Genomic DNA, 20476 nt, shown 5'->3' on the forward strand with positions numbered 1-20476 from the left:
GCTATAGACAAGATAGTCTATTACTTAAAGTGTTATAACTTACTCAATTTGCATAATATCTGACTTACATAAATTCCTTTGACATTTCAAAAATCTTTCAGAAGTCTACATGGTGCTGGAAACCAAACTATATTTCAATACGGAGAAACTGCTACTGGATACTAAATATGGTCACAACAATCTCTGCTCTCCTGTACAACAGAAGTTTCTGACAAATGATGTTGTTTACTCAACCAATTATAATTATTAAATGGGAAAAAACCCCACATTAATTAGAGGCATCATTCTCTCACTACAGCTGGGCACACAGTTTTTCAAAAAGCTCCTCCACGTAAAATAATTATCTGTGTACTGTGATCTCAGTCACTTCTTATAGTCCTCAAGCAAATGCTTTTTTCTTGGTCTGGAGTCATGACTTAAATGCAGTTGGAGATGGATGCTTTTGATTAACTGTGTTCATGTCATCATTGGATGTCTCCATAAAATAATAACTTGCTGAACCATAAGTATTTAGACTGATTAACTGAAATTCCTTCCAGGGAAGCTGAAGGTAATATCTTTATCCTCACTTCTCAGACAGAATGGATTCAGCTAAGAATGTTGCTACAAATACAGGGAAGTGAAAGCAACAATATTTTTGAGTAAATATTTGTAGTACTTTTGTCAGTATGTGCATTCCTTGAGAATTTTGTAAGCTTCATATAGTAAAGATATAAAAGGTTTCAGTAGACATAAAGGCTACAGAGAAAATCTTGAAACCATGGTAATGGAAGAGGAAAATTAACTGCTACCAGTGATCTTAATTCCATCATGTCTCAGTCTGCCACCTTTGATAGTAAAAGTGATACTCTCAAGTGCCCAGCTCTTCAAATGAGGAAGTCATGAAATGCTTATTGATGTCAGCTGTTTTAATTTATTACTGCCTGACAGAAAGATTATGAAAATATATTACCAAAAAAAAGTCTATTTGACAACAGCGATGAAATTTTTTTGTCTCTTCTGTCAGAGAAAGGCAAATTTCTGTCTGACACTATCAGTTAATCAGGTTTGAGTTGCTAGGGAGCACTGTAGTCCCTTATCTTCATAGAGAAGATACTTCTTAGAAGTGGAAAAATGAAATTCAGTTTTGGATTTCATTAATAAGAACTTAGAGCTGATTTGTCTGAAATAATGTGATATGTACAGTTGTGAAATCTTAATTTTATGTTTGTCATAGTATCAGTCTGTTAGAATTTTTTCACTTTGATCATGATTTTCAGAAGTGACATGTGATTTTGTTAATTTACTTTAAGGCTTTTATAAGGCAGATGCAGAAAATTTTCAACAGATTTTTTTTAATTTAGGGTTGCAATTCCATTATCAACAGCCATATACTTCATCCACCTTCTGTTGCTGAGGAGGGGAATGGGGAGTATTAAGGGGAAAAAAAAAAACCAACGCTGAAAACCAAAAAGGCAGATCTACATGTCAATTAAAATTTAATGTTCTCATTTTGATTACAACCACGTTGAGCTAGGGCTGAAATTATGTTAAGTCATTGTCTCTTCTGGGCTTCTTACCACCACTCAGAAGAGATAACTGAAAATTTCCCTTCTGTTTCGCTCACCTGGACTGACCTTCCCTTCTCTGACTCTTAACGTGCTTCCCCTGGATGCTGGAAGCACAGGGAAGCACCAGGGCATGCACAGTGTTGGCAGCTGTGGGCATGGCTTGTGATCTGGTTGTTGTGATGTTGGTGGGGATGGCAGAGGAGGCACCTCTTGTGCAGGCAGATTGCCAAGAAAAAGGCCCCATCTATTCCCACTTTCTTCAGAGGCTCACCTCAGTATTGCATGGGTGAAAACATGAAAGGCTGAAGAAATAAATATGGAGAGATATGTGGACCTGATTTTCTCAGAGCCTGAAGGAATTGCAAGCTATCAGTGGCTGATCTGTTCCCGAGGGAAAGTTTCTTGGGAGATCTTGCACTCAAAGGCAACATTTGTAAATCATCTTGCTTTCTCAAAACAGTTCCACATAACTGTAGATAGCATGTTTTTCTCTTGTCCCACCAATGAGACAAGAGGTGGTGTTCCCTTACCCAATCATGTTAACCCTGTAGCGTAAAACTTTATAAAAACTGAAAAATTCAAAGAATAAAAATGTCTTTTCCTGACAACTCAACTGGTGTGTGCTGTGAACCCACACTTCTGCATTGTGTCCAACAGCTACAGAGATGACCCACGCATTTCATATTTTATAGGGAAAGTTTTCTTATATCGAGACTATTTTTTCCACAAGCAATTATTCTGCAAATGAAAAATGACTGGATCAAGAAACTTCCTTTTTCACTGTCAAATCAGTGGTGGCAGTGATGGTTTGAACGCATCCAGTACATTCAACATTTCACTTCTAATGTGGAGAGATTCAAGTGTAACAGAAGTGGAATTGCTCTGTGATGTTTGCAGAAAGGTGGAGATTAACTTGTGGAAGTTTCCAAAGTACCACAGTGCAACAGTCTGCACCATTTTGGAACAATGTGCCCTCTGCCCTTGGCAGTGCTAAGGTGGGGGGCAAAGGCTTACTTAGCTCCCTTGCATAGTCCAGAAATCAGCTGTGCCATGGACAGACCTCTTTACCCAGGCAAAGTTTATCGGTTTGCTTAAAAAATCACACAAGGGAGAGATGAACACAATCATCCAGGAGCGTGAATGGAAGTTAATGAAAGAAAAGTTAATACAAAAATCTGAGATCTGTATCTCTGTTCATTCATGTCTTACCATCTTTTATTCACACAGTCTTTTCAGCAGTTCCAAAACTCCTGCACTTCATTCTTCCACTTTGTGTGCTGGTCCAATATTATTCCTTTCCTTATCACCTAGTGATCATAATTTGTGTATTATTTGTCTTTTTGCTTTTGGGTATAATACAAAATTTGTTCAATGAAGGCAGGTAAAACAGTTTGAGCTGTTACAAATAGAAGCTATTATAAAAACCTTGTAAGAATGATAATGAATTAGAGGAGGTTTGTATTTTCTTTTTTCTTCTTTTTCTAAGTAGCTTTTAAGTGTGTTGAACTTGATAAAGAGGAGATCCTGTTTGGCGGGTACTCTGCTGTTGCAGTTTTTGCAAGCTGTGGGAATGAGGGAGGGCATTGCAATTCTATATATAAAGCATCCAAGCTTGAAGAGGGCAGCCTAGAAAGTGGCAGCATTGGCACTGCCTGCTTGGAACGGCGGGGAGCACTGAGATCACTGCCCAAGCTGGGCATGCATCATGCTCCCAACACTGGTACTGCTCATCTTCTGCAGTTTCCTGCACTCTGCTGGTAAGTCCAAGGTGCCTGGGCTCCTCTTGGTACATGGCTTGAAGGAAAGTTGTTGTACCACACCACATGAGGTTCAGGTTTTGTTCTTCATTCCCACAACCTGAAGAATTCAGTTTACACGTATTCTCTTTTCTTCATCTTAAAACACATCAGGTTATTTAATAAATTTATGACTGAAATCAAATAATTCGTTCTTAACTATTTCAGAAAGTTGGTTAATGATTTGTTTGATCCTTCCCTAAAACTCGTTCCCTAGGAACAGGGAATATTTTTAATGGACTTTTGTTGTGTTTCCAAGTTGCCTAATGCCTTCATCTTTCAGATGTTCGTGATCCAGTGCCCTAGCGATATCATTGCAGATATATATTGTATATCTTCTGTGTAGAGTGATAAACAAAAAAATTTTTCTTGTTATGTAAGCTGCAAAAAGCATTAACTATGAGCTATGTGATGGCATTTCCTTTTTGAAAAACAATGTCATAGAAAGAGTCCTGTGCTGGAAAACAGGCAAATGGTTCTAGTCTAAATATTTTTCATGACTCTTAATGTATTTCTCCATATATTATTCAGTACAATCCTTCAGTCTTCCTAAGAAGTCTGTCTTAGTTTTTTGATCCAACCCACCAGTATACCAGATGAATGTGTAATTTCTAAAAAAATATTTGATAGGTAAGTTCACTGGCTCTGTAGCTACTCAGCTGCCTTACTTATGTTTCCTTCAGTGCTGTTATCATTGGATTTTTTTGAGAATAAGCCTTTTTTGCCATGGTTTGGCATTGCGTAAGATGTTGGGTTTTTTTTTAATCTCTTCTGTATCTTCTCTTTAATTACCATTTATTACAGTTGGAATTTCCAGAAAATACTTCAAGCTGCTAAAAAGCATACTTCACTTGCTTTAGGTTAAACAAAGTTAAATTTATTTCTTCTGTATTGTGTTTACTACATTTAGTGAACCATATAGTTCAAATCGCATGGGACGTTTATTTGCTCTTAAATCACTGACTTAAACTGTAGCATGAAAATAAATAAGATATAGGCAACTCAACCCTTTAGTAGACTCTCAGAGCCAATTTCTAACCTCAGCTGTATTGTTATAAATCAGGTGTAACTCCATTCACCGAATTAGCACCATTGTAACCAATATTAAGTCAAGTACCTGAATGTGCGTCCTAACCCCAAGTTTTGCTGCCTGCAAGAGCAAAATCTTAACCTACATGACTTCCTATTTTACATAATAGATATATTGATATAAATACTTGCAATCAAATAGAAAATTGCTGTAGACACACAGCCATAAGCTTTATGTGCAAACTTGGCAATCACAAACCAGAACTTCTTCTACAAAGGACTAAGTTGAATGTAAAGATAAAAACTGTAGAAGCGGGGTCTAGAAAATTCTTACAGAGCAGTTTTCTCCTTTGGGATGTGTCAATATTTCAGGTCTTTGGAATGCCTCACAAGGTTGGAGGCTGAAAACAGAATTCATTCTGTCAAGGAAAGATTTGAAATCAGACAATTTTTTGGATGTTGATCTCTACGTTCTTAAATTGGACAACATGCAGGGTGCTTATTGTTTTGGACTAGATCCAAGTGTTGTTTCCTTAGAATGAGTCAAAGACAGGACTTAATTCTCTTCTTCATGGATTTGCATCCAGATTCTGTACCTTAAGTCTGTCTCTAGCTGGAATTGTAAATATTGATTATAAGGGCATATATTTGATTATTTGATGTGAAGTCTGATGTAAAGTAGTAACTTTAGAAAAATCAGTAAATATGCATTAGCTTGAGTAAAAAAAAATCTGCAGAAGCTTAAAGCCTGATTTAAACTGTTAGTTCTAGCATTTACTTAATAAGAAGAGCTGTTTCATTGATCAAATTGAGGCTTCACCCCTTTAGCTATTTCAGTAGTCAACCCTGCATGGATTCTTTAAAGAGGTTTGTGTACAATCATACTTTTTCTAATGAAGTATGTAACTAGGAAGTCACTTTGATTTATGCACATATCTATGTTTGCAAGAGGCAAGGGAGTTAATAATTTCATACTGAAGAGAAATCGTCATGAACATGTGTAACTGATAACTCATATTACAGCTACAGCTCTACAATACCCTCAGTGTTACATTTAATTTTGGGCTTCTATCATTTGTTTTAAAGTTCTTGTCCTTTCCAGAACATCTGACATTTCAACATTCCTGTTTGTCTCAAATTAGAAAAGAAAAACTGAGCCCTTTACAAAACAGAGATTTTAAATTATTTCTGCAAGTTGGAAGTACAAAGATTTCATTTCAATGTTTTGTTTTCATTTGTTTATCTGATGTGAAATACTTTGATTGAAGCCATTACAACATAAAAGTTTATTTTCCCATAGGGATGTTTCATAGTAACCACAGTATAGGAACAAAGTTATTTATTTCTTCATAGTAAGTTGTGTTCCCTGACTGGCTTGTATTGCTGCCATGAACTAGACAGGCTGATTACACAGAAACTGCACTTCAACAGATATAATTCTCAAGTTGGCCTGCTGGCATAGAGTGGGAATTGGAAGTTAAATCTTCTTTTATCCAAGAGAAGTGAAACTCTGGCTAAAGCTCTACTGAGACAATTCAAAATAAGTGTTTCATGTCATTTCTCAAAGGAAGGCAGAATGCTTGCAGTTATAGTAAAATGTCAGTAAGGAAGATTTCAGTACTTTAGAAATCTAATTTAACACTAAGACAGCCTGTTTAATGAAAAATTCTTAAATGATTGCAAAATACAACTTCTGCACATCCATAGCACTGGATACATCTGTACAATCTGCCATTCTGTGTGCTTCTGAATGCTTGATAATGTTGCCAGGAAAATGTAACTATTCTCTGCAGAGCTAAGTGTGAGAAAAATAATGTAAATGCTGAGAATTACTGTACTGTAATTCATAAAATAGAATAATTGTATAATCTGATGGGATACAGACTGATTGGCAGATAACAAATGACTCTGTATTTGTTCTATTAGCTGTTCTTTGGGCAAAAGTTGAAGTGGATTTCATATCCTTAGTTATTTTCAATCTAATTCTTGTACACCTCCATATCATCCAGGATGATTATTATGCTCAAATTTAATCTAAATACCAAACCTGAAGTATGTGCTGAAATTTTTTTGCTATGCTTAGATGTTTGAGTTTGAAAAGCTAATGAACAAGCTTTGTAAACTGATTTGTTTGTTCTCATCTAAAATATTTGTCCATTCATTATTAGACATTTTGCTTTACATCAGGCTCTCTAGATAGATCTGACTTGAAGTAATGTTTTAGGCATATATTGAATTCCTGCAAATCTAATATCCTTGGAAGGCAGCTGTTACACACGCCTGAATCCCATTCATGTAGTGTTTCAAGTTTAGGATTAAGCTGTAATGATTGGAAAACTGTAAAACTAACAATAATGTATTGAACAAATGCAGGTATCAAAATCCAGGCATTCAAAAAAGGCAGCAGCAGTTCTAGGCATGAAGAGTGTTAGCTTGAAAGCCACAAACTGACTGTTCCTTTTTGTGGTGTTCTTATTGTGTTGCACGGTTCACTAGGAACTTGGAAGGAGCATGATGGATTTTGGAAATGCCTGCTGAGTTGCCGGCCAACTGTGTAGGTTCTCTAAAACATTGGCAAAATTTCAAACAATTATTGGCCAGTGCTGACCAGTTCTAGAGAGCAAGGCAGCATGAGTAGGATCTATAATGATTTTGTGATGAGTGTGTCGGACAACTTGGAAATGGTTGAAATAAATGCCATTTTAAGCTATTAGAATATTTAGGATGGGAGCAGTTTTGTCATTGAACTTACATCCTTCATTTATTTCCTTTATGCTTAAATATTCATTGTATACAGTTCTACCAGTGTAGTATTTTAGCTCTTAAAAACTTAGTTTATTCAGCAAGTATCGTTTCATAGAAGAATTGAGGTATAGACTGATGGGAATGTTGGAGATGTCTGGATCTGAGATCCAAAGCAAAAGGATGTGTTCAAACACTCAGTTCCAAAATTCCCTCTTGTGCCTTACATAAAAGGCAGAGCCTCACCTGTTTTCCTGCAGCCCTTGAGGTAGCACATGGCAAATATTACCTTACCTTCAGCAGCACAGTGTGGAATTGGCCGAGAGTCTGCTACAGCTGGTGAGCTCCCTAGAGGCTTCCATTCACTGCAGTATCCAAAGCAGCAGCACCCTGCAGAGCTGTAGTGTATATATAGATATGCATGTGGATTTGCCCTGGCTTATTTGATGAAAGAAACCTTCTGCCACAACATTTTCTATGTTGCAAAAGATCCTAAACGTGTAATAGAGAATTACATGGATTCTACAAGATACTTGCTCCTGCTATCTGAGAAGTATCAGACATGAGAAAATTTAAAAATGAGTAGCACGTCTCTGAAGCACTTCAGGTCTTCATCCCTGCATCTTGTTTTGGTTTTTACCACACAGCTATTGACTTTGAGAACTCACTCCAGCAGTGCTGGAGGAAAGTGCTGGGTGAAAGAGCCTTTGGGTATGTGTGACAGTGTGGAGCAGTTGTGCTCATACAGCAGGTCTTTGTTTGACATAGAAAAAGAACCATACTGTACTCAGCATTTGCTAAACATTGCTTGGCTTCTCCTAACCAAACCATGCTTTGTGAAGAGGTGTGTGGAAGGGGGCAGGTGACAGTTTGCATCATTCTGCCTTAATGTGAGCAGCAAGAGCAACAGCTATGTCTGGGGATTTCCCGCTCTTCAGCTCCAGATCCCATGGTTCTTGTGAAGAGCACACAGGACAATACTTTCCGCATATGTTCACACTTTTGTCTATTCCTTCCACTGCTTCTACCCAGATGGTGAAACAACAACTCAAAAACATGAGGAAAGATTTATCCCACTTTTTTTAACAGAAACATGGGATTTTAGTATGAGGTATAAGAGCTCTCATATCGCATAGGATTTATGGTAAATTTTGATAACATTTAACCAGTATAGAAGAATTTTTTATTGCTTAATTACGTAATAGGAATTATGTGATTTTCCATGATAATTTCCATTCAGATTTGTGTGACAGAGCACAGTTTGTATGTGCTGACCCCGTTTTGACTTGCAGTATGCTTAAAAATAAATAAATATACAAATATTTAACTTCCTTTCACTCAGAGGATAACTTCATTGTGTTGTCTTTTTCCTTTTACAGCTTTTGAAGGAAATTATTGGTCCCCCATTTTTCTCCAAAAACAGAAAGAATCTCTGCAAAGAAGTAAGTGTCTGACCTAGTTTTTAGTGTTTGCATTCAAGTGTGAGTGACAACTCTATTCAGCATCAAGTCCATATTGCAGAAGGCACTGTACAAACCACATAATAAAAATAAATCTTCGTTTCAAGAAGCATATGTTTTGAAGCATTAAATTTTAGAAATTCCAAATTAAGACTTTGCATGTAAAAAGTTTTTAAAATATGTTGTCTTGCTGTTGTAAGATTTAATCTAAATGGAGAGCGCTTTAGTGTGCCATGCTGAGGTTTTGATGCCTAAGGATAGAAACTGTGAGCAATTTAATAGCCTTCCATATTTAGAAATATGCTATTGGGGTAATTTTTGTGGTATGTTTGTGTCACACTATATTAGGAATGGCGAGAAGTACAGCACAGACGCTCTCGTGTGTTGTACAAGAGAGCTAAGTTTATTATTATCCTTGATCTTCATTTATAGACAGGTCTGAGAGGTAAAACTCTCATAGGTCATTAAACTTACTCATCACTATCATTGATCAATTGGAACACCACCCCTTGACTGTTTAGGACAAGGATCCTAAACAACACCTGCCAAGATTGTTGTCCTTTACCAAGGACTGTGGATTCTTTCTTATGCTTTCTCAGGCCAGAGTGAGAAGCCTGAGTGACTTAGTTTCACACAGGCTCTATGTTCCCTGCTTGCTTTTTGCATTTAGCAGCCACATGTTTGATTTTCGTTCCTACATATTACTGCCTAGTGCTATCTAAAAATTTAGGATATGGATTCTTTCGATACTTCAAAATCAAGAAACTAAATAAAGCTCATTCTCCGTGTACATTAGGTTTGTAACAATGATTTTAAAGATTTCATGTTAAAACAAACTTATATGCAAATGGACACTCATAGTGTGGAACATTTTTTCCTTACCTTTGTAGCCAGCGGCCACAGTAGGGCAGATCTCTGCTTCAGTGTTCAGCTGTGCCAGGTGTCACACTTCTGGTAGCTTACCAGAAGTTTTCCCTTAACTCCAAAGGATGGTTTGTGTGCATCCATCCAAATCTATATGCAAAATTAACACCAGCCACCTACTTACTGTAAATTTGTGCTAGTCCTTCTGAATCTGAGGAATACAAATAGTAAGGTATTACTGTCTTACTTGTGTAAAACAATGTGCAATGCAAGAACAAAAAAAAATTTAAAAATTAGCATATTACAGCTTTAAAATATTTAAAATATTAGCTATCAGAAGTATGGTTAGAAAGGCAGGTATCCTTAAAATGTTAATTCATAATTAAAATTTAATGGCAAATTTTGACTTTAGTTATTGTGGAATTTTCTGCTACAGAGAAATTCTGGTTCTATTCAAAATGATGGTGGACAAGGACTTGGAAGTCAGAGCACAAGGGAGGGATAAGCAGAAAAATCTCAATAGCCTCACAAAATTCTCTGAACTGAAAATAATTGGAGGCTGAGAGAGTATCTGTGGAAGTATATATGCCTGACCTGATGGTAGTCTTCCCTTGGGCAGGCTGTTAATGGTCACTGTTGGAAATAAAATACAGAACTACATCAAACCTTGGGCAGAACCAACACAATTTTTCACTTGTCCTTTTCTGAAGAAATCTGAGGCATTGACTTCTAAATTTGAAGTTCATTCAATAGTCATTTAGTGTTTCATGTCCATGGCAAGAATGAATAAATGTCATTTATTCATGACATATTTTACAGGACATGATGTCCCTCTGCTACGGGATACAGAAGGCTATAGCCCTTCTGAAAACACAAAATTTTCACAAGATCCTTTCTAAAATAAGTAGAGATATCAGTCCTAATATTTCATCTTTTTTCTCTATCCTGTTATAATTACAGACAATCTTCCTAGTAATTCATAATTTTAATGTTTTACACTATCATACTTTATTTCTGCATACCATTAGAAAGTAATTCTCTGTACTCCAAAGCTTGTTGCATATCAGTGGTTGAACGAAATTTTTTATCCAATTTGGGGAAAATGTGGAGGTGTAAAACAAAAAGAATTTTATATAATGAAAATTTATTATAATAAGCATTTCTTTAGTCAGAAGAAACTGAGAGTGGCTTGAATTAGGAGAATTCTCATTCAGTATGAATGGAACTCATTCAGTGCATGGAAAAGCTACATGAAGTTCATCCTTAATGTAAAAGTCATTGAAAGACTTCTGATCAGACAAAAAATTCCCAAATATTCAGGAACTCATCTCTGTCTGCCATCTGTTCTTACAACAGGAGATTAATTAAAAGAAAATCCCTAGATATTATTTAGTAAACACTGAACTAAAAAGACAAACATATAATCTGGATTTAACCTTCCTTGAGTTATTGACATTCCCATTTGATATTTTTCTTTGATAAGATTTAAATAAAAACAAATACAGTGACCATGCTCCTGTATTTATTGAAATGGGCACCTCTTGCACTCTGACCATTGTGCAGCCCCAGGTAATCATTCTTTGGTACACTCTGGGGTTTGGTGGTCAGTATCACTCAGGCACAGTGTATTAAAATATGGGCATGAAGGATCAATGATAACAATGAGCCAATTCCTATTTTCCAGTCAGACCTTCAGGACAGAACAGAAGTGTGGAAGAGGAGTACTTTTTGCCAACAGGTAACCACTCATCGGAAAAAGTATTTTCTACGTGACCTGGATAAAACCAGTAGCATTCTGTAGTTATTTGATCTCTCCTTTAGAGTTAAAAGAGATGTTGTGGCTTTAAAACAATAAATGTAAATTGCATGGAGACTTTGATAAACTTATCTGATATTTTGTAACTCTAAGATACATTCTAAGATACCTGTGTTTCATATGATACTACCATAAGCAAAAATAATTACAAAATGAAAGTAGCAATCTAAGTCTGGAAATACAGAACTTAGGACATGATTTTAGATACTTCAATAAAATTATCAGCTTCAGAGGGACTGTTCAAATGCTTTAACTAGGAGCTGAACTATCAAACGGCAAATGCTGGAGTTGTATCTCTTTTATTTTAACTCATTTCCACATCTGAAAATATGTCTATTCAGATGAACATTTCACACTACTGCTTAAAAATGAAAACTGATTAAAACATTTCATATACTTCTAAAACTGGCTAGAACTTTGTCACACAAACACGCAGCCAAAGGAGTGTGGAATTACAAGTTGGGCTTTGAAAACTGTCTTTTGATATCTGGTGATTTGACTGTGCAGTTAATCATGGTACAGTAATGCCATAGCTTGGTAAATGCTGTGCCTGAGATGTTAAAGCTCTGTCCAGTAGTTTATCTGTCACCTTTGTAAACAGATCTAGCAGAATTAAATTAGAAGGTAAATCTTTATATTATTCATAGGAGTTGGAAGAGTTTTTCCCAAGCTGGGAAGTTAGGGAATTCTCCTCTGCTTATAGTAAATGAGAATATTGCTCTCACTCCTAATACTGATTGACTTCCTGACTGGAGATAAAATTTTGAGATTACAAAAGAAAAAAAATAGAGGGCTAGAATGTTGTTTACAGGATTAATCTGAATAGAAACTTAATAACTTGTCCTTTTATTTTTATTTGAAAAGCTAATCAGAATGAGCAAATATGCTAAATCCATGTTTCTTTGTCTTTTATAGTTTTGAGCAAAGATTCCTGTTCTACCTGGGGAGGAGGGCATTTTTCAACCTTTGATAAATACCAGTATGACTTCACTGGGACTTGCAACTACATCTTTGCAACTGTATGTGATGAGACCAGCCCAGACTTCAACATTCAGTTCCGTCGTGGGCTGGACAAAAAAATTGCAAGGATCATTATTGAGCTTGGACCTTCTGTCGTCATTGTGGAGAAAGGCAGCATTTCTGTCGGGAGTGTTGGGTAAGATTCTGTCATGAATGGGCGCGAAGTGTTTGGAGAAGGCAGGGAGCTGTATAGCAGCTGCACTAAAGACTGCTTTGTGTCAAAAATGAATTAACGAATTACTAAAGTTAATACACCTAACTGGACTCTACTGCCATTGCTTCCCATCAAGCACTCACACTCTGCAACATTCTCTTTAGGGGTTTCTCTGATCTTGTCAGTTTTTGGTCATAAGTCTTATATTAAAATGCCGTAGAATCTCCTCAGGATAATCAACTTTAGTTCCACCACACCAACTTCACGGTTACAAATTCTTGAAACATACAACTATGCTCTAATAAAACCAAACCAAGTGAAGATGCCAAGTCCTGTGCAAACACTGTCAGTAGTAGAATCACTATGCAACCCATTTTCTGGTGATTCTTCTATGAAACTATTTTGATATATTGATTTATATTGATCTTAAATCAATAGATACTTTCATGTGTTTTGAAATGTCACAGTTAAAAAGGAAAACAATTCTGTTTCATGTTGCTGCAAGTACTCAGACTGTGTGTGTATCATGTCCAAAATAAATAAATAATACTTGCATAATCTTGCTATGAGGTTGGTTTCTCTTCTCACCTTATTTCAGTGTCATTCAGTTGCCTTACACCAGCAATGGAATCCAAATATCACCTTATGGACGTAACATCCGCCTGGTAGCCAAGCTCATGGAGATGGAACTGGTGGTCATGTGGAACAATGATGACTACCTCATGGTTAGTAAAATGTTCTCAGTAGAGTAGAGAAGAAAATTCTCACTGATTTACTGGAATGGCAAGAACACTCTGAACTTAATGGATGCTTTTGTGTGTATTTACTCATTCTTTTCCTGTTTTATCCATTCCTCTTGAAATAAACAACTTTGCATGTTACTTTCACTTGCAGCATTGGTAGTTAGCTAAAGCCACCAGTGCTGAGATTTGTGGATGCTTTCACACATTTTAATCTTTCCTCAGGGTATTCCAGCAGCTGCAATGTTTTGTTTAAGAGATGTTGTTTAAAGTTGTGTAGAACTTAATATTTTATGCCATAAAGTTTAGTCTTTTTTATTTGGCTTCCCTGGGGTATCTTTTGGTTTCAAACACTGAATGCTTCTACCAGTTTCTTTTTTCTTTCCTTTTTCTGAATCTTGAGGTTTTCTTCTCAAAATCCCCAGTACATTTTCTCAGTGTGACCTACGGTATTATTGCCACAAAAGATGCTGAATTCTAAATTGATTAAGTTTCCTAAAACAAGGAGATGCAGTAAATTGTCTGGGAGATTTATCAGCATTACTATCACATATATAAGAGACAATGCTACTGTGATGGTTTAATCTGACCATACAAATAATATGGTTTTATTTCTCTGATCTAAGATTTTCATAGTAATTCATTGTTTGTAGCCAGTGGTAATACTACCATTTTAGTCTCTAGAAAATAGAGAATTGAATAACCTTCTTCTGAAAATAGATTTTCTTCCTGTAACCTTAAGTTTCTTAAGAGGATAAACCTGAAACTCATGCTCTGTCAACAAATATATTAGCAAGACTTCAGCATTATTTTCTTTTTTTCCTGGCTCCTTAGAATGTTATCCCCACTCAATTCCCTATGTCTTCAAATTTTATTCTTTTTATTAAACACTAATTTAAAAAAATCACTATTTGCCTATTGGGAAAAGACTTCACTGCTTACAAAATTCCTCCTCCAAAAAAGTCACTGAAATTAATGAGAATCACTTTTAATTGGGTGCTTGAACTGTATTTGTTTGATAAAGGTATATCTGTATAGATAATTTAACTTAGGGTGATCCTTTTAAATCTTTTGTTCTATTTTATTTTAGGTTTTGGCTGAAAAAAAGTACATGGGGAAAACATGTGGAATGTGTGGGAACTACGATGGTTATGAATTGAATGAATTTGTGCGTGAAGGTAAGAGACAGGGACATTTCAGACAGAAGGAGAATGAGTTAAAATGAGTCAAGGTGAAAATTAAATACTGTGATAGCATTGCTGTGTTTCAGAAGTGAGTAAAGCAGTCCCATGGGGCACCAACATACCTCATATGATTATGCTACACTCTGTTATCTGCTATGAGCATAATATAATGGGTTCCTCACACAAGTGATAAGGACTCTTATCTTTTAGAAACAGGTGGTAAGGATCACACTCTCCTAACTTCCACAAGAGGCAGTTGTTATCATTGGGAAGATTAACTAGTAGGGCATTTAACAGTCAAAGAGTAAAATCAGAGTTTTGCTACATCACAGCAACAAGTAAACAAATCAATGCAGTCTTTTCCCTGATAAATTATAACCCTTCAATTTCCAGGTAAATTGCTGGATACATATAAATTTGCTGCATTACAAAAAATGGATGATCCATCAGAGATCTGCCTGTCCGAGGAGATACCAATTTCCACCGTTCCTCACAAAAAATATGTAAGATCATCTTGGCTTCTCTGCAGCATTATTCTTAGCAGGGGGAGCATGACAGCTAGAAATCAACAACAGAGAGGCAGTGGTTTCATAAAAATTACTTCCATGAAAACAGATACGGAAAACATCTGTATAGCATGATATGAGAAAGAAAAGGAGTGCTTTGCATTAAAATACATTTGAATAAAAGCCCACAGGCATTTTAAAGGCTACATTTAAATCACTCGTAAAAATTGATCAGCATTTAGCTCACAGCTTTCTGGAATTCCATGCAGGTCATCACAGGAAATGCATGGAAACCAGTGAAGCTTTAAGAACTTCTCATCTAACAGCTAGAGACCTGACACTATAACCTGTACAGATTTGAAGATATTCACAATGCCTAAAACGTATTGCCAGATAACTGGGAGAGCCACCATCAACTGCTAACACTCAGAGTTCTAAATTAAATCCTGTGAACTGTGTGCCTGAGAACTTTTGAGACCTTACACCGCAGTAGGCAGCATGATAGGCAACACAAACATGCAGGCAGCAGAAATGCACCAAGTGTGTTCTCAAAGAGGAAGGAATTTTGTGATCTTCACTTCTGGGATGTTTTTCGTGGAACTGAATTGCCATGAGACAATACATTTCCTGTGTGTAATGTCCTCAGCCATTTTTAGGGGGATTGATGGCACAGAAAGTGACTTAATTTTCAACATAATGAGAAGTGGAATTATTTTAATATATCGGGTTCTTTCTATTGAACGATGGATTTATATTTCCTTTTATGGGAATGTGCGTGAATTTCTCATGCATTTTAAATACAAATACACATAATTAAACTCTAGGGGGAAATGCAAACAAACCAACAAGAAAATCATAACTGGCAGTGTTATTCCATTTTGGTTTTCATATGAAGGAAACACCACCAGGAACAATTTTCTTCCTCTTTTTACTTAGGCCGTGATCTGCTCTCAGCTACTTAATTTGGTGTCACCAACCTGCAGTGTGCCCAAGGATAGGTTTGTCATTCGTTGCCAGCTCAATATGCAGGACTGCAGTGAGCCAGGACAAAACAATTGCACTTGCTCTACACTGTCAGAGTATTCCAGGCAATGTGCTATGTCCCACCAAATGGTGTTCAACTGGAGAACTGAAAATTTCTGCTGTAAGTTCAAATGTTTTATTCATCGGAGACTGTGCTTAACTTTTCTGTCTTTTAAATAGAGGGATAAAGATAAATAACTGGAATATTCAAGAAAAAGTCTCTACTGTTTTTAATCAAACAAATTATTTTCTACAAAGAACAGTGGTCTTTGATAACGCTGTAAAAAGGAGAGCAGGGAAACCTCAAAGAAGAAGGAAGCTCAAAACACAGCTCCTACATCTAGATCAGTGGCAATAAAACAGATTAACACTGACCAAGTGAAAACTGTTTAGCTTCTCAAACTTCCTACAGAAGGCTGCTTGCTCTAAGCAGTTTTCTTATTACTGTACTTGGAAAATTAGTCAGTGAAGAGAGAGCACTTTTAAATAGCCCCTGAAGTCTTTGAACCTTTTTGCTAATAATTGCCATAGCTCCTTTTATTCAAAGATGAATTTTAGTTTAGAATCCTTTCTCAGATGCCCAGCCTTCTTATTTACAATTACTGATTGGAAGTAAAACCTTGAAATACTACAGAAAATCTGATTTGTGATACTTCATTAGGCTGCAGTTTGGCCTGTTTGCCATTCTGCAGGCTTCTGAAAAAAATGTTTCCAAGTTTTTGGGCAAAAAAAATGAAAAAAAAAAGCCGGAGTAAATATATGATGGTAGCAAAGAATACTCAGATGATGAAATGAGTATTGAGGCAGGATAAAAGAATGTTGGTGTCAGAAATCAGGTCTTTTCCTTGCTAGGTAGTAGATGAAATACTCTTCTATGTTTACACTTTAAAAATCTTAGCACTCCCACTGTTTGTTGCAGCTGTGGGAAAATGTTCTGCGAACCAAATCTATGAGGAATGTGGTTCTCCGTGTATTAAAACCTGTTCCAACCCAGAGTACAGCTGTTCCAGTCACTGTACCTATGGCTGCTTTTGTCCAGAAGGTATCGTTTCATCATATTCTTAATGGATCACACAAATGTTTTTTTGCACATATCCAGTCAAGTGGAATGGACTGCTTAATAATGAACTAGCTGTGCATTTCAGGGCATTGTGCTGCTAGAACTGCTCTTTCTCAGGTAACATAAAGTAACTGTAGTCTTAAAGATGTCTGGTCACTCTTTGCAAGAACAGAGCTATGAATACATTTTCCTCACAAGGCCATGGTTTGTAATGGGATAATGATAATGCCATCTGCTTAAAGTTCTTTACTTAAATATACAGTGATCAGGCAAGGAAAAGGCAGCACACCTCAGAAGATATCTGCAATATTATGTGAATTTTATAATTTCCCTTTAAAATAATTCAATTACGGAAAATTATGGAAACTGTGATTATTACTATCATTTGCATTTCAAAATAGAACAATTGACTATGCTTTCATATGACAAAGTAGCCAAAAGCTGTTGTCACTTGCGAATATTCAGTTTCATTTTAATTAGGAGAAAATTTCCTGCATGCTACATCTCCGAATATGGGCACTGCCTGTGCAAGAATAGCATTATCAGGCTAATTCCAGAAAACATTCAAGCCATAATAACGGTAGTGGTGAGGATGGGGAAAATTGTTTTGTTTATCTTCTTTGGCAGGAACTGTTCTTGATGACATCTCAAAGAATCGGACATGTGTTCACATTAGCCAGTGTCCATGTACACTGAATGGGAAAACATATGCTCCTGGTGAGACAATGAAAGCAGCGTGTAGGACCTGGTGAGTAGCAACAGGTAGTTCCATGAGAGAATGAAAAGTGCCTTCACCAGACAATTGGAAAGTTTTGCCTAACCTTTCAAAGGGCAGAGCTTTTCATGATTCAGGAAAGTTTACTGGCAATCCACACATGAGTTCAGCAACTTTGAATTAAGATGAGCAACCTCAACTGATAAATGTAGACAGAGAAAATCAAAGCATAGAAAACATAAGGAGAAAAGTGATTAAAACTACATATTTCATTACTAGGAAGTAGCTGAGTTTTTAGAGTGTGAAGAAAAGAATAACCTTACACAGAATTTCTTGTTTTCTGTAGTAAATGTGTGATGGGTCAGTGGAACTGCCAAGACTTGCCCTGTCCTGGAAGGTGTTCCCTGGAAGGAGGCTCCTTTGTTACCACATTTGATTCGAGGCCATATCGATTCCATGGGGTTTGCACTTACATTCTTATGAAGGTAATTTCCTGCAGTCTAGAAACAGAGAATATCAAATGGTTATGTTTTAGTCTGTCTTTGGTTTCCTATTGGAACACAAGCTGAGGACTTAATAAGATACACATTTATTCTACAAATCATTGTTATACTGATAGAGGCTTCTCTTTTTACTTCTCTTTTCTCTTTCCCTCTAGAGTTCCAGCCTGCCACACAATGGAACCCTAATGGCTGTTTATGAAAAGACTGGTTATTCTCATTCTGAGACATCACTTAGTGCTATAATTTACCAATCTGCAAAGGTAGGTATTCCCTCCACAGGTTCCATCCAGAATTTCCTCACTAGATTAGCAACATAAGTGCTCAAAGTCATTGTTATTAGCTTGTACTTAAAAATTATGGAGGATAGATACTGAAGATATGTTTCTGCTCATGTATACACAGCAAAGATCTCAGTTGCTACATCAATTCAGGAAGGTTGAAAACTAAAAGCAGCATGTTATAATGTGAGAAAATGCTTGTTTGGGTTTTTTTTTCTTTTACATAGATCATTAACAATGTAGTTGCTTAACTTACCATATAAATACCATCTGTAAAGATAGTTACTTCTGGTTCCATGTCCTCTTCTTACAGGACAAAATTGTGATTTCTCAGAATGATCTCCTTACTGATGATGATGAACTTAAGAGGCTACCTTACAGATCAGGTAAAAAAAAAAGATGGGGAATGTAAGTTATATCCAAATTAAATTTAATGTCTGTTTTTATACATTACACAACCCAACATCTTTCTCAATCTTTCAGTTGCTAATACCAGAGGTTTTAGAGGAAGGTTAAAGTCTTTCCTTCTGCATCTGTTCCTCTGTGGAGAGTTGTGTGTGGGAGAAGAGTTGTAGACAGAGTGCTAGAACATTTAGATATGTGATAAAATCGTTACCTTGCAGTATCACCAGCATCTCTATTTTTAAATGTGCTTGTTCCTTCAGGAGACATCACCGTTTTCAGACAGTCCTCCATGTACATTCAGATGCATACAAACTTTGGGCTGGAACTTGCAGTTCAGACATCACCTGTATTCCAGGCCTACGTGAAAGTTGGATCACAATTCAAAGGCAGAACGCTAGGTAATTAAATAACACCCCTTGCAAAGGAGAAAATGTAGGGAGTATAATTTTGAAGACTTAGTATTAATCATTTAAGAAATCAGTTTTCTTCTCTAGATTCAAAGAAAAAAAATGCATTGGAAAACTGAATTGTTTTTTTGCTAATAACTTTAAAATTAATCAAAGAAACTAGAGGTGTCACATTTTTCATACATAATATGATGCTGTTTTGTATTTTATGTGTGCCTTTCTCAATATGTGCTTTACTACACAATGAAGGAGCAACAAATAAGTCTGTGTGATTTCTGCATCTTGGAGCACACAGTTCTTTGAATGAAGTGCACAACCACTGTAAACACAACAAGCTTAAGAGTCTAAAAGCTTCTCAGCTGGTAATCACCAGATGGAGATGTTTGTTGCACAGCAACATTAGCCACACAAGCATATTTTGCATTCTGATTATGGGGAATTTCAGAGAGGCTTTGGCTTTTACAAAAAAATTTTGGCTTACAAAAGCCTAAATGCATATTTTGTCATTATGCATTTAATATACATAAGAAAACATGCAACTTCAAAAGTGTTCCATGGTCTTTCTCTTTTACATTATTTAAAACCACCTTTATTTTCTAAAAAAACCCAAGAACTTCTCTATGATTTTGTCACTGATTAGAGGCTGACATTGTTAACTTGAGGAGGCAGAGGCTCAGTGACTGAATGTGTACATAATCAAGATTCTCTGGCTACTTGACCTGAGTATTCATTGACACTGTGTGCAGAGCTTTTGACTTAGTTTTCTTACTGTAGAATGAAGCATAGGCCATTTAATTTCCGTTCTGTTCTTTAACTTCCGCCATCCCTTGCATTTCTGATGTTGTCAGGTTTGTGTGGCAATTACAATGGAGACACTACAGATGACTTCATGACTAGCATGGATATCACTGAAGGGACAGCCTCCCTGTTTGTAGATTCCTGGAGGGCAGGAAATTGCCATCCTGCCTTAGAGAGAGAGACGGACCCTTGCGCTTTGAGCCAACTGAACAGTAAGTAGATGATGCTGTGGTAACTGATCTCTCCAGCTGGCTTTGTCCAGTGCTTCCATAAGCCCCTACCAGGGAAACGAGAGAGCTGGACAGAAACAGAGACTGAGAGAATTGAACATCACAAATTATGTTACCAACAAGCATTTCTGCTTTCTAGAATACATATCAAGTGAAAGCTCATCAGATCCTGTTCTAGAGATCTGGGATTGAGATG

General features: G+C 36.5%; 1 protein-coding gene across 1 annotated transcript in view; it reads left to right on the forward strand.

Annotated features, from left to right (window-relative positions):
• Positions 1–20476, forward strand: part of MUC6 (mucin 6, oligomeric mucus/gel-forming) — a 59208-nt gene that overhangs the window by 8068 nt on the left and 30664 nt on the right. Inside the window, exons 2-15 of the mRNA XM_086895681.1 lie at positions 8497–8559; positions 11126–11179; positions 12173–12413; positions 13030–13156; positions 14262–14349; positions 14749–14858; positions 15798–16005; positions 16804–16926; positions 17572–17692; positions 18006–18144; positions 18318–18422; positions 18754–18826; positions 19106–19243; positions 20101–20262. Coding sequence (XP_086751807.1) covers positions 8497–8559; positions 11126–11179; positions 12173–12413; positions 13030–13156; positions 14262–14349; positions 14749–14858; positions 15798–16005; positions 16804–16926; positions 17572–17692; positions 18006–18144; positions 18318–18422; positions 18754–18826; positions 19106–19243; positions 20101–20262 — 1752 coding nt within the window. The remainder of the gene's footprint in view (positions 1–8496; positions 8560–11125; positions 11180–12172; positions 12414–13029; positions 13157–14261; positions 14350–14748; positions 14859–15797; positions 16006–16803; positions 16927–17571; positions 17693–18005; positions 18145–18317; positions 18423–18753; positions 18827–19105; positions 19244–20100; positions 20263–20476) is intronic.

This window comes from Cyanistes caeruleus, chromosome 6, assembly GCF_971803275.1.
Source record: "Cyanistes caeruleus chromosome 6, bCyaCae1.hap1.1, whole genome shotgun sequence".
Lineage (NCBI taxonomy): Eukaryota > Metazoa > Chordata > Aves > Passeriformes > Paridae > Cyanistes > Cyanistes caeruleus.